The 17,520-nt window shown below is 31.7% G+C and overlaps 1 protein-coding gene across 1 annotated transcript in view; it reads right to left on the bottom strand.

Moving 5' to 3' along the window:
* Window positions 1-296: 296 nt before the first annotated feature.
* LOC129228470 (transcription initiation factor TFIID subunit 4-like) overlaps window positions 297-17,520 on the bottom strand; it is a 48,407-nt gene continuing 31,183 nt past the window's right edge. Inside the window, 9 exon segments of the mRNA XM_054863150.1 lie at window positions 297-404; window positions 1,127-1,186; window positions 2,567-2,686; window positions 4,435-4,491; window positions 4,574-4,699; window positions 5,055-5,185; window positions 6,262-6,434; window positions 12,712-12,884; window positions 16,507-16,635. Coding sequence (XP_054719125.1) covers window positions 297-404; window positions 1,127-1,186; window positions 2,567-2,686; window positions 4,435-4,491; window positions 4,574-4,699; window positions 5,055-5,185; window positions 6,262-6,434; window positions 12,712-12,884; window positions 16,507-16,635 — 1,077 coding nt within the window.

Below are 17,520 nucleotides of genomic sequence, written 5' to 3' on the forward strand. Positions count from 1 at the left end.
GCATACTGGCAGTTGCATAAGAACCCTTTATCCTAGTGGCAGGAATGCTTCAACCTGCTTTCATTCTGTAACTTCTTCACATTCCTTGGGCAGTAAACTCAATTGCATATAATCTTCATTCACATCACAAAGCTTATGCTTCTCAAGAGCATATACAGCAACGGCACAGTCTCCACCAAAGAAGGGCCGCTAATGCTTAACGTATGTTCAGCTCATGACAAATGGATGGATTTGGAAGAGCGAGGCCACCAAGCTACCGAGGATTAGCAGACTCCCAAGCAGATCTTCTGGGAGGCTCATTTGAGGTAGGACTTGTACAGCAGCGGTCGCCTCACCGTCTCTCTCTCCTGCTCCATGAGGTACAACAGGTCTCGTAAATTCACACGTTTCACACGAGGACGAGCCTAAGTAAAGGAAACAGAAATAACTGAAAAAATCACCATGGACAATTTATTAGGAAACTACACTTAAAAAGCAAAATATGTTGCAGTTTTATTATATTTCACAAATTACATGAAACTCAAATGTACTTATGATTGCAATGATCATTATCAATATTCTGAGACTAAACAACAGTATTTTCTTTGGGCATAGAGAAACATGAAATAATACTGTTCATTCAGACTAAAATGTATTTTCTCTCTCCTGTTCTTGTAATTTCTTTGTATGAATGTGTTGTTATGCTGTGAATGGTTGTTTACCCTATAAACGGGCCCTTATGCCAGTTGTGTACTGTGGAAGTCGGACTTCATACGAAATTACGTTGCAGTTGAAAAAGTGAAGCAATTGCCCGAAATTGCCAGCAAAGTTGGCACCAAGACCAATTAATCAACAACAAACAATCTTCTTGTTCATGAGGTGCAGGAATGAGTATTTTTGCATTTATAATGCCGCAAATTTCAAAAAAATCTACACATGCTCATCACAGAGCAATGTTAAGATATCGTACTGTTGTTCTGAGGTTTATATATTGTACTGTTGTTTTAAGGCGAGGATACCACAAAGTGCTACCCCTATCGCTTCCTCAAAAAATTAGTTCTTACTTCAAACAACCAAAACATAACTTTTGATTGTATACATATTATAGATAACAACAATAATCTTAGTCTTTATTGAGAGAATTTACCTGCATTCTGGAAGCCCCAGGTGTACCAGACCCAGAAACTGAAGGGGAATTACCAGCCGCCTAAAACATTTTGTTATTTTTAATGAGGCAATAAAGTTACAACAAGTAATCAAATCTATGGTTATTCAATAATGCTGGCAATGCCTGCACATAGTACAGCACTGTATATCCAATTAACATTTATGATTTTCTTCTTCTTAATGCTACTTATTCCATTTTGATTATTTTACACAAACTATTAACTTATACATCAAAATTACTGAAGTAATAGAGTTTATGGCTAGGAAAACCGTTGTAAAAAAGTGAGTGTTCACTTCTAGCAACAATTTTGCAAATATATTTAAACAAATACAAGAATTTTACTTTCTCCACATTAATTTAATACTGCTTTTGCTGAACTACCATATAATGTCTTGATTTGGAAAATAACAGAGCAATTAATAAAACATAAAGCATTTATTTTAAAAACATGGTATGCCATTAAATTAGGAAAATATTACATGTCTGTCATTCTAGAAATCCATTTGGAAAAATAAACTACCAAATAATTATTGCTGCAAATTCTATTAGATTTGATACATTTTCATTGGTTTTACAGAAACTAAAGTTAGCTTTTGTCGGATGTCTTTTCATCCATAAGCTCATTACTTTTGCATTGAAAAAGGCGTTCGATGTAATGCCGAAATACGTGTCTGCTGTAATTAGCAATTTGCTTTTTTTGATGTTGTTTCTTTTTACTTTAAAGTTAGTGATTAATTAAACTTTGATACGATACGGTCAAGCTTGCTTTTAACATGCATGAAGGGACTTTGATACTTTCTCGTTATGTCCTAGTGTTTGTAAAAAATGTGTCCGAGGAAAAAATTCATTAAAAATTCCAATATAATTAGTTCACAAGGTTCAGGAGAAGTTAGTTAATTTGCTTTCAACTTTCTCACTATCACTTTCTCTTGTCATTCTTCTTCAGTGATTACTCATGTCTCAAGAAACTGTCATTTGCACCTTTGGTCTGACTTTGAAAAGTCCCTAAGCTTTAGTTGGCATCAAAATGCAAAACAAATTTCCACACGAAAAGATAAACAGAATTAGAAAGGTGAAGGATAATTAAAAGATCTAAATTCCAAAAATATTGCTCGCTATATCCGAGGTTTGCTTGTCAAAAGCAAGTTTTGTTGCCATAACATAGCATCAACCAAGCATTTCTGATTTTGCTGTTGAATTCAGGTTTTTGTTAAAACAGGGCTTGTTATAAGGAAGTTGAACAGCACAAAATTTCAAAAAAAAATTACATGTAAATTTGTTTACATTTTAAAATATACTACATTAAATACATGGATGAACAATCAATTAAGTTGTACAAATAGAATTTTGGATACTTGTTATTCAAACAACAGCAAAAAAATTCAACAGTTAGATAATATTCTGAATAAACAACCTTACCTGATTTGCAGCCATAAGGTTAGAATCTAATCGTGGTGCTTTTTTCCGTGGGCCAATTGCTAACAATGCTGTTGTGTTAGCTTCTCTTTGACGCAATTCCTCTTGCTCAGCTCTTTGCATCTAAGGATGGATAAGTATAAGAAATGTGTAAAAAAATAATGTAATTAATTTGAGCTATAACTAAATTATAGTCAAGTTACTTTAGTTGAACTAATCATAAACAGCAGTAACATAATTTTCAAAATGAAAAAAAAGGAACTATTTTAACAAATTTTACACTAGGTATTTAAAATACACAAAAAAATATAATTACTTAATCCCCCCTCCTCCCAATAAAAAAGAAAATATGTACCTCTATGCAGAGATATTAACAACTTTACAAGAGCATTTCCTGCATAAAGAATTGGAGCTATGCCATAAAAATTAAGTTAAGTGATCAGCGTTGGCAAGGTTTTGGACACTAAGGTAAAAACCCTGGTTTTTACCGTCTTGTCCAAAACTGTCTGAAAGTGTCCAAAACTATATTTTTAGAAAAAATGTATTCTGTGAGAAAACATCAAAAGCAGAATAAAATATATCAAAGTAATATTTTATATTGAACATTTATTCAATGAGAACATTCAACTTATTTATGCAACTGGTTTTAATCTAGTTACATAGAAGTTGAATTCTTGATTGAAATTTCAATTTGTATGCATGAGTTTATTTATCTATTTATTATTATATTATTTTTTTTTTTTGATATTAGTAACTAAATTTCCCTATGTTTATGCATGTGGGCAAATGAAAGCAGGGTTTTTATCATCCTGTTCAAAACCATTGTGTCCAAAACTAATTTATGAGGTATTATATTTTGTGAGAAAATATCAAAAGCAGAATAAAATGTGTCAAAATTATATTTTTGACTATTTAAAATATTTATTTAATGTGAACATTCGAGTATAAATATATATGTAACTTATTTATGCAGCTGATTTTAATCTAGCTACATAGAAATTAAATTCTTCATTAAAAATTTCAATTTGCATGCAGGAGGTTTTTTTTTTTCTACATACCAAATTTTTCAACATTTATGCAAAAGAAAATGTTCAAAATATAGTGCAATAATTGACTTAGATGCAATAAATTAATTTTTTTTATAGTTACAGAATGCATTACATTAAAAATATGAACTAAAAAAAGAATAGCACAAGTTTTATAACGTAAGTGTTTAATCATCAATTTCTTGTTGTTTAATCTATGATTTAAAAAATAATTTTGGTTAAAACATCAATTTAACCAAAAAAAAAAGTTTTTTTTTTTTTTTTTTGCTCCTAAATATTGCACATTTAGTAACATTCCTTTGAGTTAAAAATGGAACTAAAATTAGTTGTCTTGGTTGTGTTGTGAATTTCCTTTCATAACTCTACCAACTGTTACATTTGGAAGTTTTTATGTGATAGTTATCAGCAACTTTTTTAAGCAAAATATTTTTTAAATTAACATTTGAGAAAAATATTAACAAATACTCATTGATTAAACCTCATTAATATCTATATTTATGCATTACGAATATTGTAGCAAATACGAATTGATTAGATTTCACCTTTTTAGCTTTAGCATAGTTTTGGACAGCTTAAGATAGTTTCGGACACTTTTGGACAGTTGGTTTTTGCAACTGTTATTTTCAATGATTAATGTTTCAATACTCAAACAGCAAAACTCAAATTTACTTTTTCGTTTAAAAAGGAGTTCAAATTTTCACATGCCACTACTAAACCAGTAATTTGTACGCGCAAAATTCAGCCTTAACTTTGCTTTACAGACAATCAAGCTTTTTCTATAATACAATTAATTCAGTTCCTTACAGGCAATAAATTTTGACTTACTTCCTTCGCTTTTTGCTTGAGTTTAAGTTGTTCGGGATCTTCAAGTTTGGATCGACTCTAAAGAAGAAAAAAACAAACATTCAAACTTCCAAAAATTAAGGATGTTCAAATTTAATTTGTTTATTCTAAGAGCTTCGACCTTAGCTGCTCTGAGTAGAATCTCCCTCTCGTGTTCCTCATGCCTTCTCCGCTCCAGCCGGTCTAGCTCTTCAAGGAACTTGATTTGCCCACGCACATCCTGGCTCATTTCATACCGAGAGTCTGTCTGAAATTAGAAAAAGAGCAAGAAATTAACAAATAGCATTGGCAAAAAGTGAAACATACTCCAGTTTGCGCCAGGGGCACAAGCACAAGAAGCGGGTAAATTCTGGCTGTGCTAGTTATGTAGGCAATTCATTTCAGTATAAAAGATTTAAATTGTTCTTTCAGATTTATGCAATTTTATGTCGACTTTAAAACATGAAATATTCTAAACACTCAATCAAAATTTTAATTAATCAATTAGCATTTATTAAAAAAATAATTCAATCTATCAACTAATGAACGCATTAAATTAAAAATAAATAAAAGAAATGGAGAAATTCATAATCAAATAAGAAAGAAACTTTTAAATAACACACCTTTGGATTGTCCATACGATGTTCCGCAATGAGGCTCAATTTCTCAATGAGTGTTTTGAGGCGTTCTTGAGAAGCATGTGATATGAGTCTAATCACTTCAGGATTTACCTCTTCCAAGCCATGTTTTGCAGCTGTAAGAAAAAAGATCTAACTTGCCTTTCATTTTTAAAGGGATCAAGAACAAGGGAATTTCACTTAAAGAAAGATCTGTAATTTAGAACAACTTCTGATCAGACAAATCCACAGTAGAATTTTTTGTTTTTTAATGAGTGTACCCAGCATTACCTGATCTAGAAAATCACCAATGATGACATGAAGGGTGTGAAATATTTCATTCATATCAAGTTGCATGACTACTTCTTTTTTAAATCCCGGTTAGATTGACTTGTTAGATTGCAATTTACTTAACTTGTACTATGCAATTTATTTATAATAGTTAAAGTTGGCTTTTACGAAACACTTATCAGAATTAAACATGCACTGTCTTGTTTTGTCATACTAGATTGAGATGAAAACAGATCGTCAAGTTATCTCTTCTCAATGCCTAACCAGCAAAATAGTTCACTTATTGGATATAGTTCAGCCTTAACATGAGAAAATACTTCTCAGCTTGTCAAAACTTTCCAAAAAATATTAAATTATAAGTAAAATTACGGAAATTTAGGTGCATTGTTGGTGACGTCAGAGCATTACCTAATCAGATCTTGACTTGACTTTCTTCTACATCTAATACATAGAAAAAAGTATTGGTTTCATACATATTTCCAAATTTCGAAGGATTCGAAAGTTTTGAGGTGTGCTGAGTCCATTTAGACACCATTTTTGGAACATGCCTCAGTGTGTGTGTGTATGTGTCCACCTGTATGTGTAATTTTGTTTTGTTGGGAATACTGCTTCCTCGACAAGAATGGGGAGGGATCAGAATTCATTAAAAAGATATAGAAGAAAGTTTTGTGATGGCCACAACAAACTAGTTTATGTACGTTAAGATTTAAAAATACATGAATAAAGGAAAATATGCAATATGCCGTAGCAATACTAGTTAACAGACATTTCAAAACATCAAAGGCATGCAGGAACAGATTTCTCGGTCAGGGGCCAGCTATGGAGTGAATTACATTGTTGGTGACATCAGAGCATTACTTGATCCCAGGTTTTGGCTATTACTGACATTTAAAATCATCTATGTTTCAAAAGAAAAACTCACCACATTGCTGGACTTTTGCTTGTAATGCTGCTGGGAAGAAAAGAAGGCTCTCATCTGAGCATGAACGGATTTGGGTGCCTACCATTTCTGCATTTGAGGCCAGAATGCGTTGGCTCTCCTCCACCAAATTGACACCACCCATAGCAGCAACATCATTCAGGTCATCATCCTCTCTGGATTACCACAAAATAAAAAATATAAATCTTCAGTATACATGGGGGGTGAAGTGGGGCTGTAATGAGCTAGTTTTAAGCACAAATGTCATTATGATTTAATGCTTTTTTGATATTTCAAAAAACTTTTACAACATATTTCTATATTACTTGCAATTTACTAGGACAGCCGGGTTATCACACCCTGAGACTGCAGTTTCATTCTTATTACAGGGTTCATACTCTATTTGGATGAAAAAATTCCATGACTTTTCCAAGACTTTTTCATGACTTCAATGAAAATTTTCATGACCTCGTTACACGAAGATAATAGCACTATTTAATCTCAAACTTGGTAATATTTGGAAATGAGCATTAGCAAAACGTCTATATGAATGCCACAGCCTCATTGAAGCACTTACTCATAATGGAAAAAATATAAGTGCACACATAAAAAACTAAACTATTCTTATTTGTCTTCATCATATAAATTTAAGTAAAGTAAAAATGCAGTGAAGCGAATATGATGATGCTTAAATGTCTTATATATTTTTTTAAACAGGCAGAATGATATTGAATGGGACAAAGGTTGAATGAGTCATCACTAAGTTTCAATAAATTTGCTTCAAAAGTTTCCTTTTAGTGTCAACAGTGCCTTTAATCATCTACGTAGCTTGACAGTATTTTGGTTCTTTAAAGTAAAGTCACATAGTTTAGTTCTTTATGTTTCTAAACCAGATCTTTTTTGAAAAAACCATTCAGTAATGAATCAATCTTCTGATTCAAAAGTATATTTGTTTTGTTTACAAATTTGCATATTTTCAAATGCATATAAATTAATAGGTTCAGAAATTTCAGAACACGTTTAGTTCCCGACATTGAAAGTAGCAGTGGGTCCCATGAATTATTTTTGTGTGTGTGCCGTACACTGTTATAACCAGGGGTTCCAGACGAGTGAATATATTCCCCCTAAGGTGAAAGCATGGTGCCCAAGGGTGCCATGCTGGCCAGGAAATACAGCAGGGGTGCGAAAACAGCAGACAATTTAGACACGGGTGCCAAAACAACAAGCAATGGCTAAATGACTCGCTGGCGCTTGTGCTTCCGGCATACATTCACCATTCAACCACTTCAATATGGCGGACGAATGATAGGTTGCATCTATGCGTGGCCCTCTATGTCTTTCACATTGAATGAAGTACACTATTGGATTAAATCTCAACTTTTTTAGGATAATTCTTTAAAATAACAAGTAAGTACAGCTTTTGATCACTTTGTAGCTTTTAGGGCTCTCAAACATAGTTAAAAGTACGTTCACTGCTTTTCAGTTACAGTTAGTCCGTTACGGTACCGTAGTACCGTTAGTTGTTTAGTTTCAGTTTACCGTTACTATTGTGAAATTTCCATCGTTCAAAACGCTACTAAATATATCTATCATTATTTTCTTGATTACTCAATAAGCAATATTTAATCACCAAAATAATAACCGCAATAAGATTATCAATAACCAACAAGTGAGTACCTAAATAAAAATGATTCTTGCGCTTCGTAGATTACTACAAAACAGCAAGCGCAAAATATAAAAAAGAAATCTCTCTCCGTCTAGCTTTTTTCTTTTTCTTGCTTTTTCATTCAAGTGTTAGAATCATTTCCTGTTAGCGGTTAATACTTCGATAGCGTTAGGAATTTCTTATTTCTTTTGGTTTTTAAACTGTCGAAAAATTTCATATGCATTTTATTTTATTGTTACTCTTGATTGAAATTTTGAACGTTCGAGAAACGATTTTTTTTCGGTAACTTTAATATCCCAGAATATTTTTGGCTCTTCATGTAAATAATCCATAAGTACCTCTACACTTTACTTTCGGTGCGGTTATTTCTCACAAATGATTATTAACTGTATGATTATTGAAATAATTATTCGTCTTTAACTTTAAATATATTTGTGACAACTCTTTGATATCAAGTGAAGTGAGTAGATATTTATTGTTTTATTAATTTTTAGTATTATTTTGTAAAAAAAAAAAAAACTCATCAGTACGCAGAATTTTTTCATAAGTTTTTAACGGCCTGAGAGTTATAATTATTTTTATTTATTTTTTAGAAAAGGATAAAATTTTCATTGGTCCGCAATCTTTTTTATTTGCTTTTACCGACCCGTGGGTCAAAAGAAGTTGAGAAACACTGAGTTAGAGCACGATCAGATGAATTAAAGCAATGAGCACTTCTTAACTATGTTGAAAACTCTGAAATATGATCAAATGCTGTAATTACAAGTTTTAATCATTTCCAGTACTGAATTCATGCAATGTGAAACGTGTGCAAAACGTAGACTATCATGAATCAAAACAACACTATTAAAAAAAATACACAACTGTATTCAAAAACGCACACAATACGGGGAGGGGGAGGGGGATCTACAGTAAGGGTGCCATTTCTCTCTCCGAAGGTTCATTCTTTTCACCCCGGCTGCCTACTTTTTAAAAGGTACCTGTTTTTCACCCTAGTTAGAAGTGCCATTTCGGCTCCGTATTGGGTGACGCTGGTGAACAATTAAGATAAACTATGATAAATTTTATAATAAAGTCCTTACGAGTGATGGAATCGAACTTGCATGCAATTGAATTGCTTTTTTTTTTTTTGAGTGGGCGTGGCAAAACTAAGAACGTTAAATTTTGCTACTACAGAATATGAAACATAAGAAGTGTTGAAAATAACAGAAAGTTCAAAATAAGTGATGTCCAGGCAGTAAAATCACATCTCAAAAAATGGCAAGCGGCTGCTACAGAAGTGGATGGAATGAGATTTCAAAATTCAGATTTGATTTTTGGATCGTTCAATTTTCCACTTTTAATAGCTTTTATGTGCTATACTGTAAAATCACTGAAGATTTCTAATGCTCCTTTAGCTACTGTTCCTTTTTCTTTGTCCAGGACATTTTTCCATGACTTGAAATAAATTTCCATGACTTTCAATGAAAATTTCAATTTTCCATGACTTTTCCAGGTCTGAAATTCTGTTATTTTTTTTCCATGACTTTCCAGGATTTCCATGACCCGTACGAACCCTGTTATTAGAACTCCTCAGTCAGGAATAGTGAATAACTGAGGCAGCGGCAGATGTCATTAATAGAAATGAAACTGATGTCCAGGGTTTGAAATAGAGCGCGGGATTGCGCGAAACGCGCACAAAATCAGTAAATCCCGCGCAATCCAAAGGTCCTTGCGGGATTTCTCCCCGTAAATCCTTAAACTCGATAACGAACCCCACACCGGGAAAGCGGAGAAGATAAAAAAAAAATTTCAAAATCCATTTTCAGTTTGGAAAGATGGGAAAAATTTAATAAAGCGTCCGTCAATTCAAAGCAATTCAAGTTACATCGACGAATTCCGATTTGCTGGCATCAACGAATTCTGATCCGCCGACATCAACCAATTCCGATCGACCGACATCAACTGATTCCGATAATGTTCCGATCCGCCGACATCAACTGATTCCGATCCGCCAGTCGAAATGCAATCCGAAAGCTGCTGGAAACGACAGTCTGTTTTCGAAAGGTATAGGCAATTTTTTACTTTGACTTTTTGATCGTGAGAAAAAAAAGTTGTGCAGTAGAAATATTATTCTAAACAATGGGGACCGAACCCCATTCGGATAATTAGATCCAGAAAATGGTCTATTTAAAAAAATAATTGAGTGTATGTTACTTTGTTGTAAAATATTTTATTAAAAATGAAATAATAAAATAAAATTGCAAAATTACTGAATAATTATTTGAAAATGTGTGTGTGGGGTTGATATTACGCTAAAAAAATTATAATTTAAAAATTAAATAAAAATATATTATAAAAAAATTCTAAACAAATTTTCAGAACTAATAAAAATTCTCCCTCAAATTCAAAAAATCCCCCTGGAATCTGGAGTAAAGGGGGACATTCCCCCCTAGAAATTGAACCCTATTTCAAACCCTGGATGTCTCAGGAGGTGGTAACTGCACTGTCTGGTAAATTGCAAATAGTTCTGCCTTAAGGACTTAGAGGTGATAACTTAATGCTAAATATTTCTATATTATTTACAAAAATGCGTCTTGGTAAGATGTCCCAATTTTATTGCTATACAAAAATTTTGAATTGATTTCATTAACTGTAATTGGTAAATTATAACTTAAAAAACAAAAAACAGATATTTTTGAACATATTAAACTTTACAAAGAAGAAACTTTTTATATGCAATATACTTAGTAATTGACAAATGGGCATAAATTGGTTTTTAAGTCTTATAACATCAGATTCGCAAAGACCGGTGTCTGCCCGTCAAGGATGGTATATCACTAATTTTCAGTGGGACAGCAAAAATACTCCCCTTTCCTCAGTAAAAAAATTGTGTATTACATAGTCTTCATCATCAAGAAATCAAACAATAATCAGAATTTTCTCCACAAGCTATTGATCACCAATCTTCATAGTATTTAAGTCAGATAAATTAAAATTCTTATAAAAACACTGAGCTAACATTTTAGTTACTTTTATAGCAATACAAGGAGAATTTCCTTGACACAACATTAGAAGAATAATTAAGTTTTGGGTTGTTCTAAAAAAAAAGAAACTTAGAAAGAATAAAATCATTTATTATTGAAATTATCATCAATTCTAATGACACAGAACTGATGTACTCATCTGATATTTAACTTTCATTCTCAAAACATAGCAGAAGCCTCTATTTATACACTAATCTAAAATGGCTACCAGTTGTTTACGATAAGTTTTTTCTTTTTTCACCTGTTTGTTGTTAGTAAAAATGGAATACTGATTGATAACTAGTTGTTAAAGTGTATGCAGTTAAATCCCGTGACAAAGAAATGGAAGTTAAAACGGGGCTGACAATATATTTGTTGAAACAAATATTTCATGCATGATTGTATTTGGATTAGTAGTGACGGAATTTTGCTCTGTATTTGCTTTAAAAACAAAATATGGGAAAGAAATTTTAATTATTTCGTTCAGCCTTATAATTTTTTTCATGAAAATGAAATTATTGATAAAATAATTTTTAACAGATTTAAATGAAGAATGAGTTTTTCTAATCTTAAATACAGTTTTAATGCCTAAAAATTGTGACATTGTACAAGACATATCTGCTGTGGATATAAATTCTCACAACATTTTAAACATTTATTCTGTTATTTTAAATTGCTTTCAATTAAAAAAAAAATTTTTTTTTGTTTAACAAAAGTATAAAATTAAAGTAAACATATTTAAAATTTAATGTTCCAAAAAGTCTACCAAATTATTCTGAATGTGAAAGGACGGTAACTCTCTCCTTTCCTATTTTGAGAATACCAATTTATTACTTCATTTTACAAAAAAGAAGTACTGTATTCACGAAAAAATTTTTACTCAAAAATCAACCTTAATTTTCATTTTGATCACCCCTGAATGAATGATGAGTTTTTTTCGACCCGACCACACGTGCATAAATATCTAAGAACGTATAGATGCCCAAAATATCCACTTTCACGATTAACGAGTTAATTACAACAAGCTATCTCGTGACGTCTGTATGCACGTATGTATGTTGCATAACTTAAGAATGGTATGTCTTAGAAAGTTGAAATTTGGTACATAGACTCCTGGTGGGGTCTAGTTGTGCACCCTCCCCTTTTGGTTGCATTTGAGTGTTTCTAAAGGGGTCTTTTGCACCTTTTTGGGGGAAATCATTGTTAATTTCGATGCAAACTCAAGTGGTGTTATAATTGGCGTACACTTGACGATGTATCGCCAGTCTTTTGGTCGCCAAGTTTTGTTGCCAACTTGGCGACAAATTTGGTGATTTGTTTTTTTTTAATAAATCTGGTTTCGATTGTGGCCACTGTTGGTGATATTTAGAGAGTTAAATATTAAATCACATTAAAATTGCAATAATGAGGAAATAACATTAAATTGGTGTAAAAGGAAGGCATGCGATGCACACATCAGTTCGTTTTTATTTAAAAATGTGACCTTTCCAAATTGAAATAAAAGCAAAATGCAAATCTGAATTATTGAGTTAAAATTCAATAATTTCAAAATGAATAATGAAATAAGAAATTAAAGCTCACTGCGTACTGAAATGTTTTTAAAGGAGCAATCTTAACACTATCAGCCCTTTGCAAAGACAAATTTTTGAGCAGCGAACTTTACAACTATGTTCAGTTGGAAAAGAAAAGATACACAATAGACACCCTATGGGACCAAATATTAAAATATATCTGCTTACGAATAACATCCAGCTGCATTTTAATTCACAAGGGAAGCCTCACCTGAGTGAGGAGAAATTTCTTTTGACTTGCTCTTTTAAGGAAGCAGTAGACAAGGAGGAGGTAATGGATGGCCCCTTTGCTTGAAGTGCGGTCACAGTTGCAGGTGAGGCAGCTGCAACACTCTTTACTCCCACAAGCAGACTCTTTGCACCGGATACTTGAGGCACTCGAGGCTATGAAGAAAATCAGTTGGTGCAATCTGAATTTCAAACAATTGCATGAATGAAATTCAATCTTTAAACACATCCTATTTATAATTAAATCCCTGACCTTGTTTTGGCTAAATTATCTTTTACCTTAATTTCTCACCCAAAAGTCATGAATGTTACAAAAATAATTTAAGTTACTTGTCTGGTAATTTTAAAGATTTCAGATCAAACTTGTGCCTCCCCCCAAGCATGGATTTAAGGGAGATGCGATGGGGGGGAGGGGGCAACACCACCTGTTAGTACTTATTCTCAAGAAGTACCAAGATATTTTAAGAATTGTGAGAGAAAATGAATTAAAAATAAGGAGGTTTTTAGAGGTTAAACAGTCAAATCAAGAAGTTCAGGAGTTTAAAAAAATAGAGTCAAGTTAGTTTATAGTAACTTTTAAGTAGTGCTTGCACCCACATCTAATTTCAAAAAAGAAAGTTTCAAGCTTTCTTTTACACTCCACACAATGTTAAATACAATTCCTGCTAACATATGCTAATATATTTTAACATGGCTGGATAAGTTTTGTTCTGGTCTATTAAAGAAGTTTTAATCAGTAATTATTTAGCTGATGTACAATAGTTTTTTTTTTTTTTTTTTTGACAGTATATAGTTACCAAAATTGCTGTGATTAGATTCCGAATGATATTTATCTACTGCTTGCAGCTCAATGAGTTTATCTTTTTAGAACCTAAAGGCTTACAACAGCTTGTACCAGACTTTTAGATTTAATTCAGAAAGAATATTCATGCATTTCTTTTCTGCTAAATATAACCTTTTGGTGACAAATTAACTGCCTAGCTTGGCAAAAACGTGACTCAATTTAAGTGTTTAAACATCAAGATGAGGATTATTTTAGAACATGAAAACGGCTTCAGATGAAAGTTGGGGGGTGTTCTATCAAGGGCTGCCTCCTTCATGAGGAAACTAACTCACATCCTGTTTGATTACAAAGTGTTTTCTACCTATAAGTTTGAACCAACCACCTTGGTCATCATTTGTTCAAACGTTTGAAGATCCATTTCATTCCCATTAGGTGTTTGCTGAATCCTGCTTTGGCTATTAATCAGTTTTAAGACTTATGTTTGAGGATTGCCACAACAAACCTTTGGTTCTCAGTGCTTGGCACAGTTGAGCTCCCCTCTTTTTCATTTCATAGGGACATCTTTTCTTTAAACTCATGTTTATCAATAGATCGAAATTTCGCAAATTTTTTGAGTTATCATATATATTTATCCTTCGATGGATTTAATTACTCTATAAGGTTCTAATTACTCTATAAACTATGGGAGAGGCTCATCTTGAACAGCTTTTTAAGGGCTTTACTTTGCTGCAAAAATTGAACACATATGATATTTATTTGATGAGATGTCCTTTAAAATTGAAGTACAAATCTTGGAATACCTTTTCTTCAAATGATAGGTAGCCTACGCGTATGCACAATTTCATGATGATCACTTGAGTAGTTAAGGGATGAAATCATAACAACAATATAAATAAACATTCACTTTTGCATTCATAATATTAGTAAGCATTTCCAACTGCATCCATATGAAAAGTGCAGAATATTGCATGTATGGAATATGATACCAGAGTAAATAACTTCTTTAGTGCCTTTTACATCAGAGTTTTGAGCTTGAGATTTTTTATTTGAATAATTTTCAGATTTTAGCTCAGTTTAAATGAAACAGTAAATAACTACATACTTGGCACATATTCAATATTATTTGACTCTTTACTTTTCCCTTGAAAAATATACATTTATATACTGTTTACACATTTACATATGTATAAAAAATTGCTATCTTATCAAATAGTTTGTGGTTTTTAACATTTGCTTTTAGCACTTCATTATAAGACTTACTTGAGTAAATCGGTTGTTTTGTTGCAGTAAACAGTGAGTGGGAGTACTGGAAGCCAAGAGTCGAACTTGTGTGACAGGAGGACCCAGCTGGGGTCGTTTCGGACCTAACTGGACAGACGGACATGGAGCCAATCAATATTTCAAATAAAATTTGCACAAAATGTTACTTACATTACGAGCAAAAATTCGCAGAAACAAATCAAAAGTTACAAAATCTCGCAAATGAACAATTAGTATTTAACTTAAACTAAAATTACAATTATCATAAAATAAACTTACTTGTAATGCATATATTTACAAGTAAAAACTATTGAACTTTAACTGAAAAGAAAAATACTAAAACTACTCCTTTTTGGAATGAAATATTTCATAGAAGTAAAAAAAAAATACTTAGTAACAACAGAGAACCAGTGTAGAGAACCAACATTTGTATATTTATTTTTCAAAATAATCTTCAGTGCATTTAGTGTATATCATTAAAATTGAAATAAATAAAAAACATGAATTCGTTTCAGACAAATTTTTGCAAACAAGTATTGCCTAAAAAGTTATAATTTATGATAAATTTAAAATAAAAACCAAAGCCACATTAACATTCAAATTTTTTTTATTTAAAATAAATTTTAAAAATCAGATAGCCTTTTTGTCATAGAATATTTGACAAAATCTTTTTTAAACTCTTGATAATTCCCTTAAACTTTTAATGACAATCAATGGCATAATTTATTTAATTTGTTAAATTTTTACAGTGTGATTAAACTTTCGGATTTCATTTGTTGCCAAGTTTTTCAACCAACGCTCAAGGAAAAAGGGCGTAATTGATATACCCAAAATTCTTTATACAATTACAGTGCAAATTGACATTTTTTCTTTAAACTCATTAATTTATCAATAGATCAAAAATTTGTAAGCTGTTTGAGTTATCATATATTCTTGGATGGTTTTAATGTGAAAGATATTAGATGAAAGTTTACTTTTTTGATTCAAAGGCATTGCAGAAGTATTTTCTTGTGTCAAAGTCAATTGGTTAATTTTACAAAATCATTGAAATTCTTGACAAAATTTTAATTTTTTAAAGTAAAAATTGTGTAAATTTCTGATGAATTGCAACATTTTTTTTTTTTTTTTTGTTAACGAGGTTTTTTTTTTTTTTTTTTTTTTGAGTAGATGGGGAAAGTTATGTGCCTGGCTGAGCCAATTAGAAAGAAAAAAAGTTGGCCCCCATCCGACATAAGAGGTCAAGGTGATAACAATAAGCAATCTTCTTGATTGCTCTAATATCTATCTATGTATCTTTTTATTTATTTAGAGCACCCAATCTTTTTATTTAATAGTGTCAATAATTTTTGCATCATGTTTCACTTCCTGTATATTGTATTTTTACAGAAATGGCATCATAATATTTAGTTGTTTTGATGGATTCTTGCAAATATAAGGAGTGAAAATTAGGAGAAATTTTTATTTACAAGAATGCATTCAACTTGCATCAATGCAGTAAATTTTCATACATGTAGTAAAAAAATACTTTTGGCATATAATGACTTTGTTAAAAATAAAAGAATTATTTAGCAGATACATAATGATCTTTCAAATGCATCTGCTAAAAATTATATCTGGCAAGTGTAAAGTATAACTAGAGCACTGAATGATTGTAACAACTTCTAATTTTATAACTTTTTTTTTTTTTTTGAATAACATATTCTGAAAGGAAAAAAATGAAACAAAATGTCCCACCTGAATATTTTGCTGCAGATTAGCTGAGGCAGGATGTGGAAGTGAGACAGCCTCTGGAGGTGGGGGCCTCACCCCCTCTATGGTCAATTCCTTTGTAATCAAAGAATGACGAAGGTATGGTAGATTTTTCTAGAAAATATTTAACACAATTCTTAAAATAATTTTTTATAATATTATTATACAACCATTTACACGGAACAGAGTTTCTTAGCCCAATACTGGACTAGCTAATTTTGGACTAGCAACATGTGCAATAAGGTGGTTCAAAAATACTTGTAAAACAATTACAAGACACCCTTCAATATTTTTAGACTTGTGGATAGTAATATACAAGAAGAATTTTAGCTTCTTATTTCAACTGAACGTGGGTGCTCAACCCCCTCCCCCAAACTTCATACATATGGGGAGGGGGGGAGGTTAAAAAAATACATTGAACTAAAAAAACAATGTTACATAGTACTACAGCATAATAACATGAGTAATATGCATACACATTGCAATAAAATAATTATTTACAAAAAACAGCTGGGGAAATAAAATGTTTCTAAATTTGTGATTTTCTATGCTACGACTAATGTTAAATTGAGGGGTCACTGAGCACCCTCTTAAAATTTGAGCAAGAAGCTGAAACTTTCACAGCATAATGCTATCAGTAAGTCTAAAAAAATAGGGGATGTCCTGGACTCTAGTTGAAAAAAAGTTCTTTTTGAACCACCCTAATGTGCAAGCTTTAGTAAAATATAACTTAACAGGCATTATATTTTTTATCAGAAAATGTTGATATCAGATTGTTACATGTAAATACCAAGTTTCACAACTAATTAAAGCTTAATTTCTACAGAGGAGAAATCCAGTGATCGAGATACATCAATTAACTTGATATGAAAGATATCTCTGAAATTAATTAACTATTTTACTTTGCAAACTGAAATAACTGTAGTTCATGATATCTGAAACAAAAGCAGAAATATTTAGCAATTTTCTTTTATAATTCACTATTTCTTCAAAAATGTT

This window comes from Uloborus diversus, chromosome 8, assembly GCF_026930045.1.
Source record: "Uloborus diversus isolate 005 chromosome 8, Udiv.v.3.1, whole genome shotgun sequence".
Taxonomy (NCBI): Eukaryota; Metazoa; Arthropoda; class Arachnida; order Araneae; family Uloboridae; genus Uloborus; species Uloborus diversus.